General features: G+C 60.4%; 3 protein-coding genes across 7 annotated transcripts; 1 reads left to right on the forward strand and 2 right to left on the reverse strand.

Moving 5' to 3' along the window:
• Positions 1 to 2,363: 2,363 nt before the first annotated feature.
• On the reverse strand, positions 2,364 to 7,361 carry KLHDC8B (kelch domain containing 8B). 2 transcript variants are annotated; one of them, XM_074914111.1, is made up of 6 exons: positions 7,282 to 7,361; positions 5,712 to 6,181; positions 4,595 to 4,759; positions 4,154 to 4,378; positions 3,804 to 3,905; positions 2,364 to 2,993 (listed from the first exon to the last, which is right to left on the reverse strand). In XM_074914111.1, exons 2-6 carry the CDS (start codon positions 6,082 to 6,084, stop codon positions 2,797 to 2,799), a joined length of 1,062 nt encoding a protein of 353 aa, XP_074770212.1. In that variant the 5' UTR covers positions 6,085 to 6,181; positions 7,282 to 7,361; the 3' UTR covers positions 2,364 to 2,796. The 2 variants fall into 2 exon arrangements, with proteins under 2 accessions (XP_074770212.1, XP_074770211.1); XM_074914110.1 differs by having other exon boundaries at positions 3,792 to 3,905.
• Positions 7,362 to 7,836: 475 nt separating this feature from the next.
• On the reverse strand, positions 7,837 to 13,842 carry LOC141964387 (uncharacterized). 3 transcript variants are annotated; one of them, XM_074914722.1, is made up of 5 exons: positions 11,816 to 13,842; positions 11,147 to 11,383; positions 10,427 to 10,587; positions 9,907 to 10,011; positions 7,837 to 8,532 (listed from the first exon to the last, which is right to left on the reverse strand). In XM_074914722.1, exons 1-5 carry the CDS (start codon positions 12,773 to 12,775, stop codon positions 8,406 to 8,408), a joined length of 1,590 nt encoding a protein of 529 aa, XP_074770823.1. In that variant the 5' UTR covers positions 12,776 to 13,842; the 3' UTR covers positions 7,837 to 8,405. The 3 variants fall into 3 exon arrangements, with proteins under 3 accessions (XP_074770823.1, XP_074770822.1, XP_074770824.1); XM_074914721.1 differs by having other exon boundaries at positions 9,907 to 10,039; positions 11,816 to 12,872; XM_074914723.1 differs by lacking the exon at positions 11,816 to 13,842 and adding an exon at positions 11,606 to 11,805 and having other exon boundaries at positions 9,907 to 10,039; positions 11,147 to 11,532.
• On the forward strand, positions 12,068 to 22,022 carry CCDC71 (coiled-coil domain containing 71). 2 transcript variants are annotated; one of them, XM_074914724.1, is made up of 2 exons: positions 12,068 to 12,142; positions 14,704 to 22,022. In XM_074914724.1, exon 2 carries the CDS (start codon positions 14,766 to 14,768, stop codon positions 15,957 to 15,959), a length of 1,194 nt encoding a protein of 397 aa, XP_074770825.1. In that variant the 5' UTR covers positions 12,068 to 12,142; positions 14,704 to 14,765; the 3' UTR covers positions 15,960 to 22,022. The 2 variants fall into 2 exon arrangements, with proteins under 2 accessions (XP_074770825.1, XP_074770826.1); XM_074914725.1 differs by lacking the exon at positions 12,068 to 12,142 and adding an exon at positions 13,952 to 14,603.
• The last annotated feature ends 537 nt before the right edge of the window (positions 22,023 to 22,559 follow it).

The raw sequence follows: 22,559 nt of genomic DNA on the forward strand, positions 1-22,559 counted from the left end.
TCTTTTAATTATAGGTCTGACAGCTACCTCTAGTTCCAGTCTCCCCCATCCATAACACGCTCTGGGGAGATTAGCCACGTTGCCAGGCGCTGGCTCGTAACTCTCCTTATATCTGAAGTAACAGACTGTGCTTCTAGCATTAGGGAGTGTGGCCAGATACTTGAAGCCTTTCATTTAGTAAAAATTAGCAGAAGCTGCCAGGAGATAGACAGCAATATATTTGGTACATCACTCAACATTTTTTTCTTTGTAATACATTTCATTAGAAACTCACGGGGAGCTCTTCAGTTGATAACGTGTCAGCCTCCCAGGGCGGTCAGGACCAGCATCCCTTTGCCTGAAGATCTCTCCATCCATTCCGAGATGTCCTTGGCCATCATCCTGGCTGCTCTCCTCCTCTCATTTGGATGGGATCCTGGTCCTGTGCCCAAAAGTGGAGATAAAAAAGAATGAGGAATCTGAGGTCACGGATTTCTGTTGGCCTTGGGTGGAAGAGCCAAGCCAAATGGCACTGCGGTGGGTTGATGTGCTGGGCAATTGTGTGCATGAGGCAAGGTGCTGCCGAAAAGGGGGCAAACCCCTTGTGGAGCAGGGGCCGTTGGTCCCACTGCTGGAAACACTGCAATAGTGAGGGGCTCCCGAGCCACAGCTTCTCCCTCTCCCAGCTTTTGCAGCTGGCATCGCCTTGAATTTGGAAAAAGCAGCCTGGGTGCCCCGTCAGCAGCAGGGAAAGCTGCGAAGTTGGCATGCAGGGATGTCAATTTGCCTGTGACTCAGCGTCTGATTTATCCCATCCATGCAATGCCCCTGCGGGAAAGGCTTATTAATCAGATCTGCATTTCCAACGCAGCTCCGTGATTTAGAGTCCCCCATGACTAAAGTTTTGGTGAGAGCGAAGTTATTATTGCCTCGGTATCTTCTGGAAAGGGCTGGCAGGCTGGGGAGAGGTACCAACATGTCACCAAGGGGTCTGTCACCTCCCAGGACCCCAGGAAGGAAAAGCCCATTAGGGCTGAGCACAGGTCAGGGGGTGCTGTGAAAATGGGGTGCTGCTGCAGTATTCATAGGAAAAGGCTGAAGCCACATCATGCTCAGAGAAGGGGGCCCTCTGTCCAGCCACTGACCTTCTCTGGCTGCTGGCACATCCCCCCAGCTGCTAAGGTACAGCTCAATCACTAATTCGGGTCTCCTTGTTGATGCTGGCTCTGGCACAGTGGTGGTTTCTATGGCAACTCCAGAGGCAGATGCAGGGATGGCTTCAGCCCCAGCCCAGGTATCCCAGGATGTTCCTCCCAAAACGCAGGCAAACGGCCATGTGGCACGTCGGGACAGACCCCACAGTCACTGTGCTGAGCATACAGTGGAGGCAATGGGGCAACAACACCGAAAACATCTTGTGAATGCTCTTTTCTGAACTGTTTCCAACTTCCCCCACACTGCGACACCCCCGGCAGACGGTGCAGCCTGCCCCAGCGGTGTGCCGGATGCTGCTGCACTCTGCCAGGATTCGGCCTCCCATCTCTCCAGCCCTGCTACCCACCCGAGAATTGTGCTGGTTGCCTTCTCCGAAAGGTCAAGCATCGGTGTTTGATATTTACCTGGACCTGTGAGATTTTTCTAATGTATCAGTGAAAGATCAAATCCCTTGCCTGCTTTGCTACCGCCACTCTCTGCTTTGGTGTGTGTGACTCCACATGGAGCCAAGACCAACGAGGTTCCAGTGATCCCATGGCACCAGGCAATTTGGAGGGTCATCTCCTCACCAGTCTCACTGTGCACCCCTAAACATCACCCACAGACACCACCAGTACAGAGCTGACCTTCCCTTCCTGGAGCCAGTAAGCAGGAGATGTGGTGTTCCTGCCCGGGGGAGCTGGATGCAGTCAGATCTGGCTCTCCCAAGCACCAGCTGTGCTCCATCCTTTGAGACAGAGTTGTGGTGCTGGATGGGGCTCAGGAGCCCTGGCATCATCAGGCATCTCATCTTATTTCTCAGCATCCTGGCAGCCCTCACCACTCTCTGCCCTCTCCTGCACCACGGCTCCCTCCAACAAAGCCCCTCTCCTGCTGCTGCCTTCCCCCCCACAGCCCCTTTGCCCACAGGAGAGGCCAAGCAGGAGCAAGGCTGTGCTGAGGCAGGGCAGCCACGGCTCAGCTGTCCCTCTCCAAAAGTAGGGCTGGATCCTTACATCGCATTGCTCCGCTTGCCCTGGCAGGGGGGAAAGGAGCAACAACCGTCCCTGCCCCACAGCACAGGGTCTGGCCAGGGAAGGGCTCACCAGGCTCTCCTTTGGGATTTCCCAACAGGCTGCACAATGCCCCTGCCCGGAGCAGGATAACCAAGGACGACACAACCAGCAGGGTAAAATTCCACGTGTTTCATTTATTCGAGGTGCTACATCACCTCCTAGGCACTGAGCTACAGGGCACCTCTGTGCTACATGAGACATCGACTGGGTCTACGACGACACAGCACTCACTGCTACACACACGGCACGGACAGAGCCAGACGGGGCAGCGCAGCCAGTGACAGTCCTGCCGCTGCTGCTCTGCACGCTGCCAGCCGCAGCCCTCCTGCCAGGCAGGGTTTTTGCCCTGGGCTCCATTGTCACAGCCGGTGCAAGAGCCGAGAGGGGTTTCTGAAGCACAGCGAGAAACTGTGGCTGCTCCAGTGCCCGGCGTCAACGAGACAGCAGCTCCCTGGAGCCGTGTCACCCACACGCATGGGTGCTTTGACACCCTGTCCCCGTCTTCAGGCACTTGGTGCTTGGCTGGGGCTGGTCCCCGGAGCCCCGCTCAGGGCACCTCACGCAGGCACAGAGCCTCGACGGCGCCGCTGGGGCCCTGGGCCACCCCGCCGATGACGAAGAGCAGGCTGGGTGTCGGGCAGCTGGAGCAGGAGCAGCGGCCAGTGGGCATGGGGGGCAGCGGCTCCCACTTCTTCTGCGAGAGGCTGAACCCTTCCACTGAGTCCAGCGGGCAGGACTGGTTCCCTGCAGGACACAGAATGGCATCAGCCCTGTCACAGCCCTCCCCACACCCCACGCTCTGCCTTTCCCCCTTCACATGCCTTTGATGTCCCAGCCAGAGTCCCCAGCGGCAGCCGGTCCCCGAGCCCTGAGCTGCGGGGGCTCTGCCATCCCAGAGGCGATTAGCAGGGGCACAAGAGGATTGGCAGCGTCCCCACAGAGAGGGCTGCTGTCACTGATGCTGCACGGCTGGCTCTGCCTCTGCAGCCATCACCGGAGGATAAGGGAGGGCAGCTCCAGCCGCAGCGGGGCTCAGAAGCAACGCCACGCCGCAGGGATCCAGCCTGCACCGCTCGCCTTCCCCATCACCTCCTCCTGCCCTGTGGCAGGAGGTCCAGCTTGCCCCGGGCGAGCTCGGTGGGGTCTGGCAGCCCTGGCTGCGGCTCCCTGGGCAGCCCTCCCCGCTGCATCCCTGCTGCTGAGTGACAGCACTAACCTTTCCCCAGCTCTCTCGGGAGAGGGATGTGGTGCTGCAACCCTGAGCGGGGGAGCTGCGCTGGCACGGGCTGTGAAAGCCCGGCATGCTGCACATGAGCTGGGGAGAGCCTGGCCGGGGGGTGAAAGGGGCAAGGGGCTCAGCAGGGGCAGCCCGTGGAGCAGGGCAGTGGGGTCCCCGCAGTACTTGGGGGGCACAGGAGGGATGCGGCTGCAGATGGTGTTGCAGTAGCCCCATGGTTTTGTACACTCGTCCTCCCCGCTGCTGCGCAGGTCACATGTGATGTGCCACAAATGATGGGGACGGGAACACAGCCACACGCCTACCACCGGCATTACCGAGGCCACCCATGGCCACCACTCTTCCTCCCAGGCAGCCGGCCACGAAGTCGGCTCTCTTCTCCCTCATGCGGATGGCACGGCTCGGCTTCCTCCACGCACCTGGGGGCAAGAGGGTGTGAGTGTTGCCCGCCGGGGGCTCTGCTTCACACACTGAGGCCAGGACACCCCCGTGCTAACGGGTCCCTGGGGCCAGGGAGCACAGGGCAGGACTTGCCATGGGTGCGAGACGATGCTCAGAGCCCGGGTGAACTGTGTCCCTTGGGCACAGACACCCCTCACCAAGACCCAGGGAGGCATCCTGGACCCTCAGGGGATGCTCACATCCTACTCAGCGACACGGAGCTCACCTTGCGTGGGATCAAATATCTCCACGGTGTTGACAAAGTGGGGACGGGAATAGAAGTTGTGAGGACCCGGCTGCTGCAGCCCCCCCAGGCTGAAGACGACACCGTCGACCATGGCGCAGGCAGCAAAGGCGCGGCGGCTGGGCACGCTGGGGTACCGCGTCCAGCTCCTCGTTTCCAGGTCGAAGGCCTCAAAGGCGGTGACGGGCAACTTGCCCTGCCGGCCCCCTGCACACAGACGGGACGCTGCGGCTGCCGGCGCCCCGAGCCGGCACCATCGGTGGGCTCAGCAAGCAGGGTGGGGCCCGCCGGCTGCAGCACTGGGGTGGGAGGGCAGCACGGAGCCCCCCTGGGGTGCAGCAGGTCGCTCCCCGGTCCAGGGAGGCAGTGGAGGGAGAGGACAGGGGCACCGGGGGATGTTCAGCTCGCCCCAGCAGCACCTACCCAGGACAAAGATCTTGTTGCCCTGCAGGAAGGCAGAGGCCCCGTAGCAGGGTGTGGGCATGGAGGGCAGGGGCTGCCAGTGGTCCTTTGCCGGCTCGTAGACACGGACCAGTGCCTGGGGAGAGGTGTCCGCACCCATTCCCCCCAGCGCGTAGACGGCCCCGTCTGCAAAAGAGGTGGCGGTGAGGTTGGGGGGGCCATGGGGCTGGGAGTCCCCCTGTGCCCTCCACGGCAGGCAGCATGGACGCTGCTGAGCCCCATGGCCAGCTGCTGCTCCCGGTGCCTGGGGGATGCTGAGTGTGGCCAGGCCTGAGCCCAGCAGTGCCCTGACCCCGCTGGGACCCTCTCGCCCCCCTCTCCGCCCCATCCATCAGGCGCAGAGTGGAGCACAAGGCCATCGGCTCTAATTATTCTCGGCAGTACCATCTCCCTGGAGACACCATGGCAACACAGCCATGCTGCCAAATCCTGCTCCTGCTCCCCGTGTGGCCAGCACCCCTGCCTGCTCCCACCGCTGCCCTGCCATCCCCTCTGCCCTGCCCACCCCGCTGCAGCCTGGGGCCATGCCATGGCATCCCCAGCCAGGGAGCAGACATGGGCACCGCATACGGGGACCAACCCTGGCTCCCAGCACGCGGGTTGCGGGGCTGTGCCAAGGCTTGGAGGCTGCTCAGCAAAGTTTGGGCAGGAATCACAAGGCGTTCGACACGCAGCACACTGAGCTGGGCTGGAGCAGCGTGCTCAGCCACCCCGGCACAGCTCCCAGCCATGGCAGCTGGGGAAGGCCCAGAGGGGCTCCTTGTCGCTCAGCTCCAGGCTGCAACAGGGCTGCTGGGGCAGGAGCATCACCCTGCTGTTAAGTGGCAAGTTTGGCTGCTGGGTGAAAGCCTCATGCTGTGTGCCAAGCAGCAGCGGGATTCGAATCACAGAATCATCGGGGCTGGAAAAGCCCTTGAAGATCCTCTAGTTCAATCATGAACCTCACACTGACCGTTCCCAACTCCACCAGATCCCTCAGCGCTGGGTCAACCCGAAATCCCACCCAAGCATCCCCAACTGCCACATCCCCGCTTTTCCGGAGAGCAACCTGCAGCTGAGGCCCATCCCCAGCCCTCACCTCTCTGCACGGCCGAGATGCCCATGGAGGGCTGAGCCAGCGCCGCCTTCTTCTCCCACTTGCCCTCATCCACATGGTAGACCTCGACGGAGGCGAGAGGGCTCTGCGCCGCGTCCACGCCACCCACCACTAGGATCTGCTTGCCCAGGGCGAGGGCAGCAGCTCCAGCCCGTGGCGTGGGCAGAGGCGGGAGCGTGGTCCAGCGCTGGGCCGGGAGGTCGAGCACCTCGGCAGCACCCAGGGCTCTCCCGCCGCCGCCACAGCCGCCCAGCACGAAGAGCTGCCCGTCGCGGTGCGCGGCGCTGCAGTACACGCGCCGCGTGGGCATGGCGGGGAAGGCGACCCACGCGAAGGCGCCCGCGCCCGCCGCCATGGGCCGGCTCAGCCACCCGGGGGCTCCCCGGGCCCTGGCCTTGCCGTGCCGCCCATCCGGCCCAGCTCGGCGCTAGCCCGGCTCTGCCCACCACCTCCTGCGGGGAGAGCACCCGGGTCAGCACGCAGGCACCCACTGCTCCCCCCAGGCACAGCTAGCCAGCTCCTCTCGGCGGTGCGACAGCCCCCCACTCCCCGGGGCTCCCCACCTGCACCCCAGGGCTCCCTGCCCGCACTCTCCAAGCTCCTGCTCCCCGGGGCTCCCCACCTGCACCCCAGGGCTCCCTGCCCGCACTCTCCAGGCTCCCGCTCCCCGGGGCTCCCCACCTGCACCCCAGGGCTCCCTGCCCGCACTCTCCAAGCTCCCGCTCCCCGGGGCTCCCTGCCTGCACCCACCAGGGTTCCTGCTCCTTGGGTCCCTGCTCCTCGAGGTTCCCACTCCCTGGGGCTCCCCGCCTGCACCCCAAAGATCCCTGCCTGCGCCCTTCAGGCTCCCGCTACCCGGGGCTCCCAGTGCACAGCCTGCACCCACCCGGACTCCCACACTCTGGGGTTCTTGGCCCGCACCCCCTGGGGTTCCCAGTACACGGCCCGTACCCCTATAAGGCTCCCACTCCCCGGGGCTCCCCACCTGCACCCATCGGGGATCCTGCTCCTTGGGCTCCTGCTCCCCGAGGTTCCTGCTCCCTGGGACTCCCCACCTGCACCCCGGGTATCCTGCACCCACTGGGGCTCCCAGTGCACGGTCTGTACCCCCGCAGTGCTCCAGCTCTCTGGGGCTCCCCACCTGCACCCCGGGGATCCTGCACCCACCGGAGATCCCTGCCCGCACCCTCCGGGCTCCCACTCCCCGGGATTCCCCACCTGCACCCCGAGGCTCCCTGCCTGCGCCCTCCGGGACTCCCACCCCCTGGGGCTCTCAGCCCACACCCACGAGGGCTCCCGCTCCCCCGGGGCCCTCTGCCCGCTCACCGGGGCTCCCGGTGCACAGTCCGGACCCCCTCCCCGAGGCTCCTGCTCTCGGCGCGCAGCCCGCACCCCCCGGCCCGCCGCTCTCCGCGGCTCCCGCTGCACAGCCCGCACCCCGCGGGGCTCCCCGGGCACCCCCCGCCCCTGCGCGCCGCTCCGCCGGGCCCGGGCTCCCCGCCTCTCGCCGCCCCGCTACCGGGAGCGGGGCAGAGACAGCGGCCGCGCTCACCTCTCCGCCCGCTCCGCTGCTCTCCCCGCCGCTCCGCGCCGCCGCCCGCGCCGGGTCCGCCCGCTGCCGGTGGGGGCGGCGCCGCGCCCGCCCCGGCCCCCCCCCGCCCCGCCCGGCCCTCCCGGTGCTGCCGGCCCGCCGCGCCCCTGCCCCGTTCACCCCCCCGGGAAGGAGCCGCCGCAGGAAGAGGGACCAGAGAGAACCCTCGGTGGCAGCCGGTGGCGGGGCCCCCCGCTCGGTGCTCCCCAGCCACACGCTGCCGGTGCCGGAGCCGCCCCAGCACCGGGCTGACGGAGCTGAGAAACCACCGTCCTGCCCTCAAGAGGAGCCCCTGCCCGTCACCACTGCGGGGCTGCCAGGGACGGAGCTCGGCCCCGCTCCGAGCGTCACCCTGCCGGGGTCTCTCCGCAGCGTCAGGAAAGCGCACACAGGTCCCAGACCCTCTGCTGTCACTTTTGTCTCCACTTGGCTGAGCCCTGCAAACGAACACGCTGGGAAAGGCGCTTTCCACCCACCAGCACGGGCAGAAAAGTCACACCAGAAACGAGCTAGAAAGGTTTGCTTTAAAAAACAGGCAGAAGTGACACAGCCTCGTTAGCTCTGCCAGGGACAACGCCGCGGTGCAAACGGCGTTTGGACGTGCTGCCGGTACGGTACGGGGAGCGAGAAGGGAGGTGTGAACACCGTGGGGCTGCTTGTGGCACCGCTGCGGCGGGAGGGCCCTGCCTGGCAAGCGGAGGGGCATGGCGAGCCCTGGCCCTCACCCAGGAGCAGGCACAACGGGCAGCGCTGCCTGCGGAGGGGCTCCAGCCAGGCAGGCAGCTCCCCACAGCGCTGCCGAGGAAAGGAAAGCTGTTTCCTCTGGGGATTCTGCCACACAACCTCCCGGGATGCTTGTGCTCGGGCACGGAGGCTCCTGGTAGGGCTGAGCGGGCACAGCACGTGTCGGAGAGGTCTCAGCTTGAAGCAGGAGCGCAGCCCAGGACGCGCAGCAGGAAAGAGGGGGTGTCCCAGTCCAAAGCCCCTCGGCCCCACGCAGTGGCATCACTGTCCATCCCACCGCTGGCTCGGGGTGTCCTTCTCCATGCAGGCCAGGTAGCGATCGTAATTCTCCTCACACCTCCTCACGCAGCGCAGGAAATAGTCCTCGTCAGCAATGGCCTCCAGCAGGTCGGTCTGCACCAGGCAAACGTCATACAGCTCCGAGGTGGGAACGCACCTGGGGCTGCTGCTGCCCGGCTCCGAAAACACCTGCGGGGAGAAAGCAGCGCACAGAAGCACTCGCCACCCCCTGCGGGCAGCAGCAGCGCCAGGGCCGTGCCCAGCACGAGCGCAGAGCCTGGCAGCAGTGCCCTGCCCTCCTCCTCCTCGGGCAGGCACCCGCACACAGCTGTGGGTTGGAGGTAGAGGGCAGGGGCTGCCATCTCCGGTCCGGTGGTAGAAGGTGAAGTTTCTCCAGATTTCCCTTCCTGCTCAGAAAGAGACTTCAGCTCTGAATCAGCTTGTGACAGATGTGGCTGTGGCTCCCCTAAGGAACAGGCCACACCACGCAGCTGGAAGAAGATGGCAGCTGACCCCAGGGAAACCTCTGCCAACAGCCTGTCACACGGCCGGGAACAGGGTCTGCACCTTCTGATCTTTACCACGGCTCTGCCTAAAGCCACCTGGCAATCTGTTTCCTTCTCAGTGCTGCTCTGTCACCATCACTGACACAGGGACAGCCCTGAAGAGCTGGTGACTCAAGAGGAGGGGAAGCTGGTGTCCAAACTACTGATCCTGGCTGCAGGACAGCAATGTCCTGCCAGCGGGGCTGAGCCGTGCTGGCAAGATGCTCAGCTGCTGCCCAGACCCCAGTGAGGTCTGCTGCCACCATCACTTGATCCCACCTCTCTGATCCGGGGTGGGGGGAGCCCTGGGGTGCCCCAAGACAAGGCGAGCGGCCTGACTGAGCAGCTGTGCTTTCTACAGGAGGAATTCCTTGATCAGGGAAACAGTCTGAGGCTGAAATGCAGCAAGTGGAGCTGCGTGAGCCGTGCTCCAGCTGCTGCAGACACGCAGGCAGCAGCTTGCTGCACGCAGGGGCCGCAGGCTCTCAGCAAAGCTGTCCTCAGTAATTCCCCTCAGTCAGGCACGGTACAAAGCGAAACCTGTTCCTGACAGGTCTGCTCCAGGCAGTGACAATTCCTGCTATCAGCTACGAATCCACAAGCTGAGAGAGCTTGTGTGGAAGTGAATATCTGACGAGCAACCCATCCCTCACCACTCCTTGGCTGCCTGGCAAACGCTGCCGACCATTCACCAGCTGCCACAGGTTTCCCTGCTCCGTGCTATCTCCTTCTGGATGGAAACGGGCAGGGTTCAGGCTTGCCCATGGATCTGCAGCTCTTGTTGGAGCACTGACAGTTGTCCAACTGCCAGCTGCATTTCTGTCTGCCTAAACATTCCCTTTTCCAGGCGTGCTCCACCATAAACGCTGCCTTTTCAGTTCGGTGCCACAGACGAGCCGCAGCTGCGTGCTGAGGCTGGCAGGCTCGTGCTCATACAAAGGGGACAAAAACCTGCCTGACCTCACCAGGGACACCCCCCAGCACAGGCAGCTGGCCAGAGGGGCCTCCAGTCACCCACCTGGGGATGAACAATGGTGTCCGCATCGTCCAGCCGGATGTTGTCATCAATGAAGATGTGGTGAACGCCATGATCGTGGGGGTCAATCCACAGGGGCTTCCCACCCTGGGAAGAGAAATTATTTCTGGCCCACCTGAAACAGCAAACAGGACAAGGAGCTGTCAGAGGAGGGAGAGGGGAAGGCAGGCCAGGCTCAGGGCCACCTCTGAGCCAGGGCAGCAGGACGGAGACTGTCCTGTCCCTCTGCCCGCTGCTGCCTCCCAGGCAAATCAGGGGGTGTTTGGGGTGTCCTGGGCACCCCAAATCGAGGTGTGTTTGGAGAAAAGCAGGAGGTACACCAAGGGATGGGGACCTGAGGGAAGATGCGAGAGCCCCATCAGGCTGCCCACAGGCAAAAGAGGGAGTGTCCCAACAACATAAAACCGGCCAAACTAGGAGCTATCCCAGCCCGGGAGAAGCTCAAAGAATCACAGGAGAGAAGGAAATGCCCAATTCATTTCCTCAGTGCTCTGCTCCTCACCACTCAAAGTGATCTTGGAAGCCTCCAATTCCTTCAAAGGAGCTGAAGTAGTCATAAAGCTTTCTTCCATCTTCCCAGGTGGCCAGGCGCTCCGCTCCCCTTGTCAGCACCACCTCTCGCTTGCCGCAGCGTATCTGGCCGGGGGTGAGGTCCACAGGGAGCTGCAGAAAGCGGCATAAAAAAGGTTTCCAAAGCAAACAGGTTGTTTCATGCATTGGCAGAGACACCAAGCAGCAGGGTGGAGACTCCCCACCGCCACAGGGCGGAAGGATGGTGCTGGGGAGAAGATAAGATGAGGCATGGAACCCCCCACCTCAACCAAAACCGATTCCCTGCCCAGGGATGGAAAGGAACGACCTCCCGGCTGCACGCTGCCCCCGTTTCAATCTCTGCTCCACATCAACTCCCCGAGAAACAGTTAAATCTGGTTGCAGCGTTTCTGCCTGTGCCAGGGAGCCCCGCTCTGCCACAGCGGTCCCTTGCCGGGAGAAGGGGTGCCCTGTCCAACCTGGGCTGCACCGGGAGACCCTTCCCACGCAGGATCCGTGCACACATGTGCTCCCCCTCCCCAGCGAACAGCTTCACCCCGAGAAGCCGACTGCGTTTTCTCTCCGCAGAAGCCGGTGCTGTTAAAAGCAGCCTGGCACAGGGAGCTCCACACAGGCCATCTGCCTTCCTCCTCCTCCTCGTCCTCCTCCTCCTCCTCGGGGTGCCACTCACCGCCACGTCCCGCAGGGTGGGGAACTGGGGGTGCTGCCCAGCCAGGGCGCAGCTCACAGCCCGCAGGGCGCGGGGCAGGTCCGTGCCGAAGGTCCTGAAGATGACGGCGAACGCTCTCCCGTCCCGGTGCAGGGTGTCGAGGAGGCGGAAGAAGGCGGGTAGGATCAGGTGGTAGCGCTTGCTGGGTTCCTCCTGGACCGAGAAGACGTCGTGCGGCCGCCCCGGCCACTCCAGCAGCTGCAGGTGGCGGGCGTGGAGGCTACCGAAGCGCCGGCCCGGGCCCGCCTCGGTGAAGGCCGGGTCCCGGCCGTGGTGGCTGTAGTAGCTGAGGGCACCGGGGCAGGGGGGGCCGAGCGAGGGGCGATCGCTCGCCCACTGCCACTCACCTGCAAGAGAGGAGGGAGCTCAGCCGCCGCCGCCGCCGCTGCCCGCCCGGTCCCCGCAGGCCCCGGCGCTCACCGGCGGCCCCGGCGCGGCCCCAGGTGACGGTGCTGAGGAAGGAGTTGAGCGCTGCCCGCGGGCCCTGCCCCGACACCGCGTCCGCCGCCACCACCGTGTTGTTCAGGTCCACGTGGAGCACCAGCCGCCGCCGTCGCCGCCCGACCCCGTCGCTCATTGCCCCGGAACCGGCCCCGCCGCCGGAACCGGCCCCGGCCGCGCCGCCGTTACCTGGAAACGACGCCGCTTCCGCCCGCGCCGTTTCCGCCGGGCGGCGCCCCCTGGCGGCCCGGGGCTGCTCCGCGGGGCACCGCCCGCCACCGGCTCCCGAGCGCCGTTACCGCGGGCACCGGGCACGCGGCGGGGCGGGGGGCGGGGCGGGGGGCGGGGCCTGGCCGCCGGGGGGCGGGGCCGATCCCGCGCGTGCTTGTGGGCGTGGCCCCGCGCCGCGGCAAGAGGCCGGAAACGGAAGTGGGCGGCGTTTCCGGCTGCGCCGCGGGCGGCCATGTTGGAGCGGCGGTCGTAACGCAACGGCGGGTGCGGGTCTGGCGGCGGCCGGTAGGTTGGGGCCGGCGGTGCCCGGGCCCCGCGCTCCCGGGCGAGGGCGCTGCTGAGCCGCCCGGCGGGGCGGCCCCCGGGCACTGGAGGCGGAGCCGCGGCGCTGAGGGCCCGGCCCCCTGGCCCCCCCCTCCCCCCCTTTTCCCCCCCGCAGGCCCGGGAGCCGGCGCGGGCCGAGCGAGGGGGCCGCACCCGCTGTCTGCACCAATCACCTCCCCGCAGCCCCGGAGCGCGGGCACTGGCACCGGGCGGCTCTTCCTGCCCCGGGGCTCCTCCGGCCAGCGGGCGGAGGGCTCCCGGCCGGAGCTCCCGTCGGCCCCTCATTACCGGGCCGAGCCTGGGCGGGGCGTGGTGGCGGTCGGTGCGAGGGCAGCGACGGACGGGCGCTCGGGACGGGGCATCTCCTCCACCGAGGGGTGGGCCAGAAGAAGAGGCTGAGCCGGGGGGCTGCCCGCCCCGGCGGCCCCCGCCGAGCCCCCCGTGGGTCTCCACGCCAGGCTTCATCCGCATAGGCTGCCCCAGCCCCGCGTCTTGGCCCTGCCGGTAGCCGGCTTGCCCCTCCGGTGCGCCCGGAGAAACACTTTCCTCGAGCTCCATGCCCGGACAGCCAGGCCTCCAAACCCGTCCTGGCATCGCTCAAGCATTGCATCCCGCCAGTGCTGTGCTCGCATCCGTGCCAGGAGCACTGTGGGTCCGTGGCCCTGTGGCACTTTAACCAGGGCACATCCCCTGCTAGTGTGTCAAGTGAGGGAACTTGCCGTTGGCTGGACAGACTGGGCGTGTGCTGCTCGCGGCCTGCTCGTGGCCGGCTTTTGCTCCTATTACAACTTGCACGGGACAAAGCGAGACCAAGCGGATGGATGTTGAGATGTCACAGCCTCTCCGTTCAGCATCAGAATACCCCTTAAGGTGTCCCAGCTGTTCCTGGGCTTGCTGCAGCCTGAAGATGATCCATTTTGCAGCCTGTTGAGCACACGTTGATACCTGTGCTTCTCTGCTGGTTTCTCCCTCTCTTCCAGATCAGGATTAAGCTTTACATCCTTGCTGCCTTTCTGTGCCTGCTACTGCTTACTCGCTTTGGAGGTGGCAAATCTCACCACTGGCTGATGACGCCGGCCGTGGCTGTCGGAGCCCTTCTCAGCCTGCCTCCCCTTCTCTGTGGGAGATCCCCAGCCTGTTGCAGAACAACCACATTATCCTCCTCCAAATCCCTCTTTTGCCGTGACGTCTGCAGAACACTTGACTGAGATTAGTCTGTCATGCGGAGGCTCTTTACCCCCCTGCTGACCTGTGCTTCCCCTTCTGGGGCTGCTTTTGGCTTGTGTCTGTTCCCTTCTTGTGCAGCCGGTGGCGGCACGGGCACTTGTCCGGGGCTGTGGTGAAACCGGAGTTCTGGGAGGAATGTTGGAAACGAGTAGTTCTGTGCTCTGTCTGCTCAGGCACTAACTTTTCCATTACAGCTTTCTTGCTTGTGCAGTGCCCTCTCCCAATAGCATCTCCAACACCCGCATTTCCCCAAAAAGGATCTTTCACTGAATCCTCCTCGTTATTTTGAGAAGTATCAACGAGGCTGAAGATTTTATAACTTCTTGGTGCAGCGTCCAGCTGTGGAGCTGGTGAGGCCGCCAGCTCAGCGTGAAAGGATTTGAGTTCTGCTGCTTGCATCACAAAATCCTGCCTGGACTGCTGCTCAGTGCCTGTTTTTTTTTTAATTTAAAGCAATCATTTGTGCTTTTGTGCTGGGCAGATAGCAGTGTAGTGCCTTGAGCATGATCCCAACATTATCCCTCAGGCCATTGTACACTTGGGCCCAGTGATGTGTTTCCTTCATGTGGCCCTACTTAAATTTCCTGTTTCCTCCTCGCTTGGCAGTGAGTGCCCTTGGATCAACACCAGTTTGCTGTGACAGCAAGTTGCAGACCGTTGTTCAAACAAAGGAGCAGCAAGAAGTGTTTTCTTGCCACAACGTTCGGCATCAATGAAGCACGACTGAAATAGCCTCCAGCTTCGCTGTCAGGTCTTCAGGAGGATGCTGCAGCTTTGGCAGGGACTCAGAATCAATCTTTGAACAGAATCAATTAGGAAGTTGGAAAATTGAATGTGATGCTGCATAGATTTGACGTGCTCAGGCTGCTTAGTGTTGAGACGGCTCAATCGTGGTGTTCTTGGCACGTGCACAGGGAGAGGGTTCAACGAAGGGCTGCTTTACCAAGGGAAAGATGAGATCTAGTTACCCAAAGCTGGGGCGTGTCAAACTGTAAATGGGCTGCAGGTTTTCCTGATTTCACCACTGGAACCCTACGTCATGGGATGGGTTGGATGGGATTGCCTGAAATCTTTGTTTAGGTTTGAGGATATTCTGCGAGAGATGTTTCAGTTTTACTGCAGAGATAAATGAGTGACGGGATTTTCTTGATGGTCCTGCTAACTTGGGTTATGCCCAGTATCCAACCTGATGCTTGTGAGTAGCCACACCTGGTCTTAGTAGTTTCATGTCCCTGCTTAAAAATGCAAGATTATTTCAGTTGCTGTAAACTAACTTCTTTCTCTCTCCTTTTGAGGTGTGAAGTGTTGTTTTTCCAGTCATTTGGACCTTTTTTGAACTGCCCGCTTGCCTAATGCCATGAATATTGCGGTGAACAATGTGGAAGAAAAAGCTGTTCATTCCTGGTCGAGAATTTCCTCTGCAGGACAGAAAGTGCTGGAGGAAGCCCTCCGAGTCTTCAACCCGATGTCCAAGGACCTTTTGGACACAGAAACCCAGCTGGTGGCCTTCATTCAGAGCCTGAAGGAGGAGGGCTACCAGCCCACAATTCTGAGGAGTAAGGATGTGTACGGGTACAGCTCGTGCACGGCAGACACACCCAGTCAAACAAAAGAGAGTGCCCCACATGACTGCACCAGCGCCGCCGAGTCTGCCAAGAGCCCGGCTAGAAACACCACGGCCATGGCAAAGGTGTCTGCTTCGCCCCCCAGTGTTGCCGTGAACTCTTCGAAAGTCTCCGCTCAACCCGTCTCTAAAGGGGATTCCACAAATCTCCTCTTGAGCTCTTTGAAGCAGACGAGATCGGGCACGTCCAAGGCTGCGGCAGTGGGTTTCCCTACAAGCATGTATCCTGACGTGTATCCAGCCATGAGACTGTCGGTAGTTCTGGAAGCTCTGGTGCCGCTGAAAACTACCGCGTCCTGTTTGGAGTCCAAGTACACGCGAGGGCGTCTTGGGATCTCACCCTCAGACCTTAAACTCCTTAAGGCTTCGAGTCCGCAGAGGCAGTTTTCTTCAGGCAAGACCACTAAAGTAACAGAAGGTAAGGGGTACAGGCGTTTGATAAAGAAAGCACCGGATTCTGCCACCCTCACTTTAAATCTTCTGAAGGGACCAAGGAGTGGAGTGCTGCAGGAGAGCAATGCTTGCAAAGCCTCGGGAGTCCTCAACGGGAGGGTCACAGGCAGCTCCTCCCAGGGCTGCACTGCAGCGCCGCAGTCCAAGAGCTTGAAAATCAAAGATAAGGAAGCACTGGTGGGGAAAACCGAATGGAAGGACACCAGCACTTACCAGGAGAGTGTCGGGCAAAAGAAGAGAAGAGCTACAGAAGCAAGAGAAGCACCGCAAAGAAAGAAAGCAAATACCATTCCTGTCCGAAATAAATCTCAACGAGCTCCAAGCACTTCGAACCTGCTGAAATTCCGGGCCATCAAAGTGGGCAACTCTTCCTCTGATGATGAAGTGAGGAGGAGAGCACAGAAGATTCTTAGGGTCAACCTGTCCCCCGTGATCCGAATTCAACCCTTGTCCCACTCTCACAGCGTCCCCTGAGTTTCTTCACTTTGTCACATTTTTTTTTATGTAAGTAAAATACGAGCCCGGCACCAGAGCGTGGAGAAGTTTAAGGGCAACTCTGGATCTCTGATGCCGATCTGTCAACTAACCTGCAGACAGAGCAGCCTGCTCTCGCGCAGTTTCTGCCTGTCACCACTGCTCTGCAGAACTGCAGAAATACAAAAAACCTGTTTGAGAACGCGGGATGGTGACTCTGGCCGGAGGAGGGCTCGCTTCCCACGGGCGCTCCTCTGAACGCGGCAGGCTGCGCGCTCACGCAGGGGGAGAGCAGGGGACTTTCTCATGACATTGATGCACTGTGATACTGCTCTTTTTCAAGCTGTACATTTACTGGTTTTATTTTGATCAAATTTTATAACTTTATTATCGATATATCTATATATCCATATATGTGCATATGGCCCAGGAACTGTGGGAAGATGCACTTCCTCCATCCCTCTGGGATTGGGTTCGATAGCTTTTGTTCCCCCTCCCCTTCAGCCAGTCTTTTGTTGAAAGGTGCCAGGTTTTCTTTGTGATTCAGTGTTGTGACAGCCTGTTCTGGGCTCTCTTGAGCAGCTCAGAGGCAGGCAGAGTTATAGCCACTTGTTTCTCTCCAGATATGCCAAACAATTTGGAGAATTACCAGCTGATAGTTGACTGTAATCATTATTTTGGTATTACCTCTGCGTAAGAGTGGGGGAGTGTTACAGGGCTGTTGCCTGCAAGTCTGCCTGATATCTCTAGGTGCCTCCTCCGTTCGCTGGTAGCAGAAGCTCCCAACTCATGGTAGGGTTTGCCTCCAAAGAGCAATTCCTCCTCAGCACCCAGTTTCTCTGCTCTCCTGTACCCCAGGTGCAGATGCAGAGCATGAACTGTGGCTGTAACAACCGAGGGGCTGGAGTTGTCAGCAGGAATTGCGTAAAGTGTCCTGCCCACCACCTGACTGCTGTGCTGTTGCTGTGAGGTTTCAGGAGCAGGTTCTAGGTGCTGGTAGAGAAGACACAGGCTGTGTTTGAATGTATTAGATCCATCCTGCCAGTCCCAGAGCTCAGCGGGGTATTTGAGCTTGAGTTAGCAGAAAAGTGAAAGCGTTGAGAGTATCTATGCCAGTACTTAAATGTAGAGAGTTTCTGTTGGTTTGGGGGGGTGAAGCAGTTGGAGGGGAGATGGGCGCCGTGTGGTGATGGGTGACAGCTTTGCTGTGCCATCTGGGATGTCACGAGAAGGTGTGTGGCAGGTGTGAAAGGTCCCGGAGCGCAGGCTCTGCCCGTCCCCAGGAGGCACTGCGGAACTGCTGCCGACGGCTGGGCTGCGTGCTGGCCGAGGTCGGGTCTGCTCTCCACGGGGAGGGATCTGCTTGCTCCAGGAGAAACACTGCGGTAGAGCAGTAGATGCTGCCGCTGTCACCGGGCAGCTGGGAGGGATGGCCTGGGCTGAGACTGTCTGCGATAGGATACTGCAAAAGCAGAACCTGGCGGTGTGGGGAGAGGAAGCAGTGTCAGGCCGGGCACGGACCTGGCTCTGTACGCTGCTGTACATTGGGATCTCTGCAGCAGCAGGCTGGTAATCCACTCATTCTCTCACCAGCTCAAAATACCAGTTGTCTGACCTCGTAATCTTTGTGGACATTGGCTGAAGGATTGAACTCCCCTGGGAAGCCCCAGCTCCTCATGTTTCAGCCCCTCCCTAGCACCTGGCTGGATTTCAGCACTTTGTAAAAGGGGTCAGCATTGATCCCCAGCTCAGAGAGGAAAACCGTGGCACTCAGAGGAGAGAGGAGGTTCACGAGGGACTGAGAAGGCAGGAAAGCTGGGACCCCCGAGGCACAGCTGGGGTTCTTCCCCCTCGCCCAGGTGGAGCAGGGTGCAGGTTTTCCCTCGGGGGATGATTGCAGGCTCTGGATCACGCACTCGGGTTCTGTGTGGTTTTACTGTGCGTATCCGAGTTGCTGTCAGAGATCATAACTTGCAGTGTTTGGGACTGACCTGTGAATGCCGCTGGTTGGCTGCAGAGGAGGAGGAAATATTTTCTTCTGCTCAGTGTTTTAAAATGCCCTGGCAGAGAGTTCCCTGTCCTGACATGATGCTGGATGAACAGGGACCCGCCATCACTGTTAACCGGCCAAAAATTGCTTTGTCCCTTTTGTTCCCACTCCTTCAGACCTTTCTCATTCCCACGCTCTCAAATGCCAGGTCTTGAAGGCTTGCACTGGAGTTTCTCTTTTTGGCTGTTTCCTGAGGAGGGCTCTGAACTCCTGCCTGTGATATCACTGTCTGACGGGCTGCTGGGCAGCTTCCCCTCTTCCCAGCCCCTTATAAGGGCACCAAGAACTGTCTCTGGAGCCTCTTCGTGCAGCGCAGACATCCCAGCTGAGTGCCTGGCCTCCAGTGGGAAAACAACTGTGCATCAACAAGGCTGAATTTGGGTTGAGGTTGCTTTTCCTCCAGGCTGAGCAGGAAGCTGAGCACCTCAGGCCAGCTTACCAGGCTCCATTCCTACTCTTTGTTGTGTTTCTTCCCCCAGCTGCACAGCTGCCCTGCCTCCTCACTCCTTTCCATCACCTCGTGTCTTTCACAGCTTGGGTCTTTGCCAGTCAAGGACTTGGCTTGTACTGTTGCTTAACACATCCAGCAAAACATACCGCCTTAGCACTGCCATGACTTTCCCAGCACTGAGCTGAGTTCTGCAGGTGCTTGACGGCTCCCCCAGGGTCCTTCCCAGGCCACCAGCAAGAGATCTCCTCCACGGGGAGAGATGAGCATTAGAGACACTTCTGTGTCACTAAGGCTCCTGCCAGGGAATCCAGCACCCTGTAGCTCTGTGTTCAGGGACTTGCCTGTCATCAGTCCAGTCTGTCAGCTCTTCTGCACATCTCTAACGGACCGCAGGGCCCCTGAGTGCTGGAGCTCAATTCTCTGCCCTCCTGATGTCTCCTCTTCCCCCTCGCAGGTGATTTGGGAACTTGGCTGGAAGGGTTGTAGCTTGTTACTCGCTTTATAGCCCCCCTGGTGCCAGTGTCACTGCCTGTCATCCAGCGCTGGCAGACGGGTGCCTGCAGCCTGATGGTGGTTGGCTCCATCGTCCTTCATCTCACAGCTGGGTGTGGGTGCTCCTGATATCCTGGGCCTTCAATACTGGCATGCAGGAGGCTGCAGAAGGGGCCGTGCTGTGGATACTGCTGTCTGGTGTTTAGGGATGTTGAAGGGTTTGATCAAACCAGACCTGCCTAAAACCTGATCTAACCAGAGATCACCCTTCAGAGGTCCCTTCCACCCTGTGTCATTCAGTGACAGCAGGGTAAGACTTGCCTTCCAGGGATCTGCCCCACAGTAACTGGCAGGCCAGGTAGAAGTGTGTTGCCCGGAGTGCTGTGATCTCTGCCGAGTGTGCTGTGTGCAGGTTGTCCAGACCTGTTTCTGTATTAGTCACTTTGAATTCATCCAAGTGCCTAACCCAGCTTATGTTGTTCCTGGGCACCATGACAGCCGAGAGCTTTGGAGACTCTTAGGAATGCTTTTACTGCATGGATTTATGCCACTGTCACTTCTAGAAATGATTCAGCCAGCGGTCAAAGGGCTGTTCGTCCAACTGATTTTGTGGAAATCATTTCTCCTTTTATTCAGCTGCCAAGAAGCAAGAGTTTATGCTTCGCCTCCGTCAGACAAGGTCCTTGAGTTTCCTGTGTGCTTCAGATGTCCGTCGGCAAGGTCCGTGGGGAGAGCAGCTTGTCCGGCAGGCAGCTGAAGGGGAAGCTGACATCAGATACCAGTTGAAATCACATTGTTAACTGGTAGAAATGTTTTGTAGCTCATGTCCACTGTGATCAGATTTCACCGTCTGCCGCTACTTTTAGTTGGAGGAGTTTCTGCTTGGCCTCTTCCCTGAAAGCCATGTAGCGTGGTGCCGCTGCTTCCAAACTATTTTCCTCCACCCCCCTACCTGCAGAGCCAGCTGCCATGGCGATCCTTGTACAGAATTTCTTAAGCACTTTTCTGCAGAATAAGAAGGGATTATTTTATTACTCCTGTTTTGTAGCCCACTAGTGGTATTTCAGTGCGAGGAGGAGGTGTGCTCCCTTGGAGTGTTGTGAGCGCTCCACAGCTGCCCCTGTTCTGCCGCGTGTCCTCCGGGCCCCCCTCGTACACCAGCAGCACTTCTCCACTGGTGGAGCTGGTGGTGAGCACAGAATTTGGGCCCTTTCAGCTGTGACTTGTGCTGTGTTCATGGCCAGACCTTGCCAACATGTGGGGGAGTGCAGCTGCTCCAGCTGCTCTCCTCCTTGGGTCCAAGTTCTCTGTTTGGGAGCTGGGCCTTTGGCCGCGGCATAAGGGACGCGTGGGGACAGAGAGCAGGTTTGTCTCTCAGCTGCAGCTGGACAGTGTGACACGAGCTGGGTGGCTTCCCGGGCAGGAGGGCAGGTTTAGGTGGGAGGATCCTTGTTTCAGCCGTGGTTGGCAGGCTCAGTGCTGAGCTGTGTGGAGCTCCTGCTGCTCAAGCGAGTTGGAAGTAACAGTTCCTGTTTCAGTCTTCAAAATGGCACTTGTGGTCTGATGGGGATGGCTTTCTGGGAGCTGAGGTGGCCCAAGGAGAGGATGGCTGTTCTGGGGCACCTCACACCTTCCTAACAGTGCTGCAGCCCTTGGCTTTGCGAGCTGGCTGGGCTGGCACCGCTCGTGCAGAGGGCAGCAGGGCAGGTTGCTCCCAGGCCCTCACGTTTGGGACTCTGCTAGAGCGCACCACGCTGGGGTTTCCCTCTCCTCACAGCCTGTTCCTGCCTGGGACTGGGTGCTGTTAGGAAGGTGCCAGGTCCCTCGCTGGCTGGTGGAGCAGAGATCTTGTCCCAGAACCAGCCTTTGTCACTAGGTCAGCCCTGGGTGTTGAGTGAACCTTGTCTGTAGGTGTGACACTGCCAGCACTCGCAGCTTGGCCAGCTGCTGCCTCCAAAGCCGTGGTGCTAAGGCCAGACGCCTCAGTTTGCTTGGGAAAACTGAGGAAGTCTGGTGAAAAAGCGAGAAGCTGGGATTAGGGGAAACCAAAGATGCCAGCAGCGCCTGGCTGGCCAGCTTCTGCTGCGGCAGATCTGCAAACAGGAGCCGGGGCTGTGGCCTGTCTGCCAGGTCTGTGCACTTCCTCGGGTGAGCATCTGAAATACCTTCTCCTGCGGGGATGATTAGGCCTTGCCCTGGGGAGTCCCTTAAAGGCCTTATTATCGTCTGGGACTCTCTCCTTGTTGTCTTAATTAGCCCTTTCCTTTCCTGTTGCTACAGGCAGCCCCTGTGAGAGTCTGGCGATTCCCACAGACAGTCAGGCACGCGGTGCTGTTGTAAAAGAGAAGGTGCTGCAAAGCTACCCCCAGAAATACCTCCCCCTCCTACCCCTGCTCCGCCACGCTGCCCAGAGGGACGGGACAAAACGAATGTTGGCGTTTGTGGCGGGGAAGGAGTGGGGTGTGTCACCGTTCCCTCCCCCTGCCTGCCAGTGCAGCACTCCCCAGGAGTAGCACGTCCTGAGCAGAGGCACAGCGGCCGCTCTGAGGGATGCGGGGGCTCTGGGCAGGCACTGCCCGGCCCCTCACGCTCCCCTCTGCCAACCTTTGTCTCTAAGAAAGCCGTCCCCATGCCACAGCGTGACGCATCTGCTCCAGCGGGGCCCAGTGCCCCCGGCTCAGCCGTGGGCATCCCCTGGTGTTGGGGGGATCCTGAGTGACGGCCGGGGAGCAGCGACTGCAGCCCGCGGGAGGGCGAGGAACAAACTTTTGTATGATGAATTTACAACAACTGACCATCTTGTTCTCTAGTGAACTTTTTACTGTGTCATTTGTTTGTGTAGAATGTTTCCGAAGCTATATTAATATGTAATGTTTAATATGAGGCTGGGCTGCTCCACACTCAGTGTTGTATATTTTGGAATGGCATTGTTTAGTGAAAAGACAGCGTTAGTATTATTCCGCTCTTCGGAGGGAAATGGGACAAAAACCAGACTGTCTTTTTTCTTAAATGAAGTGAACTTTTTGTTATGAAGTCCTAGCAGGTGTCCAGCCCTTCAGTAAAATGGTGCTCAGAACTGCCCAGCGTGTCCAGCTTTTCTTTGGGCCCCGCCAGACGGCTCCTCCCTGGGCTCCTGCCTCCAGCCCCGTGTGAGCTCCGTGGAATGGGGTCTCCCGTGTGCCTGGCTGCTGCGTGGGGCACGCTCAGCTGGAGACCACCACCACCTCTTCTTCCCCAGTTCCCTCCAGCGAGTTACCCAAGCCCCTTTAAGGAATGCTTGGCGCGGGATGGGAAATGCTCCAGACGAGCGCCACTGGTGCTGAACTGGTGTAAACTGGCATAAATCCGCATTCCAGGTTAGTTCTGAGAAACGCACCGGGTCAGCGTGGCGCTGGCAGGTGCTCTGCCAGCTCCTGCCTGCCTGCCCACCCTCCAGCTTCTCTCTAGATCTGCCTGATCTGCAGCCGGGACCCTGCGGCCAGTTAATTCAACAGAAACCCCATTGTTTGCCCGCGTGCGATCTACATCTGGTTTGTGCTGCGGGGCCGTGGGTGCGCTGACCCGGCACTAACGGTGGTGGGACCGTGGCCCCCCCGGGGCAGACAGT

This window comes from Athene noctua, chromosome 10 (assembly GCF_965140245.1).
Source record: "Athene noctua chromosome 10, bAthNoc1.hap1.1, whole genome shotgun sequence".
Lineage (NCBI taxonomy): Eukaryota > Metazoa > Chordata > Aves > Strigiformes > Strigidae > Athene > Athene noctua.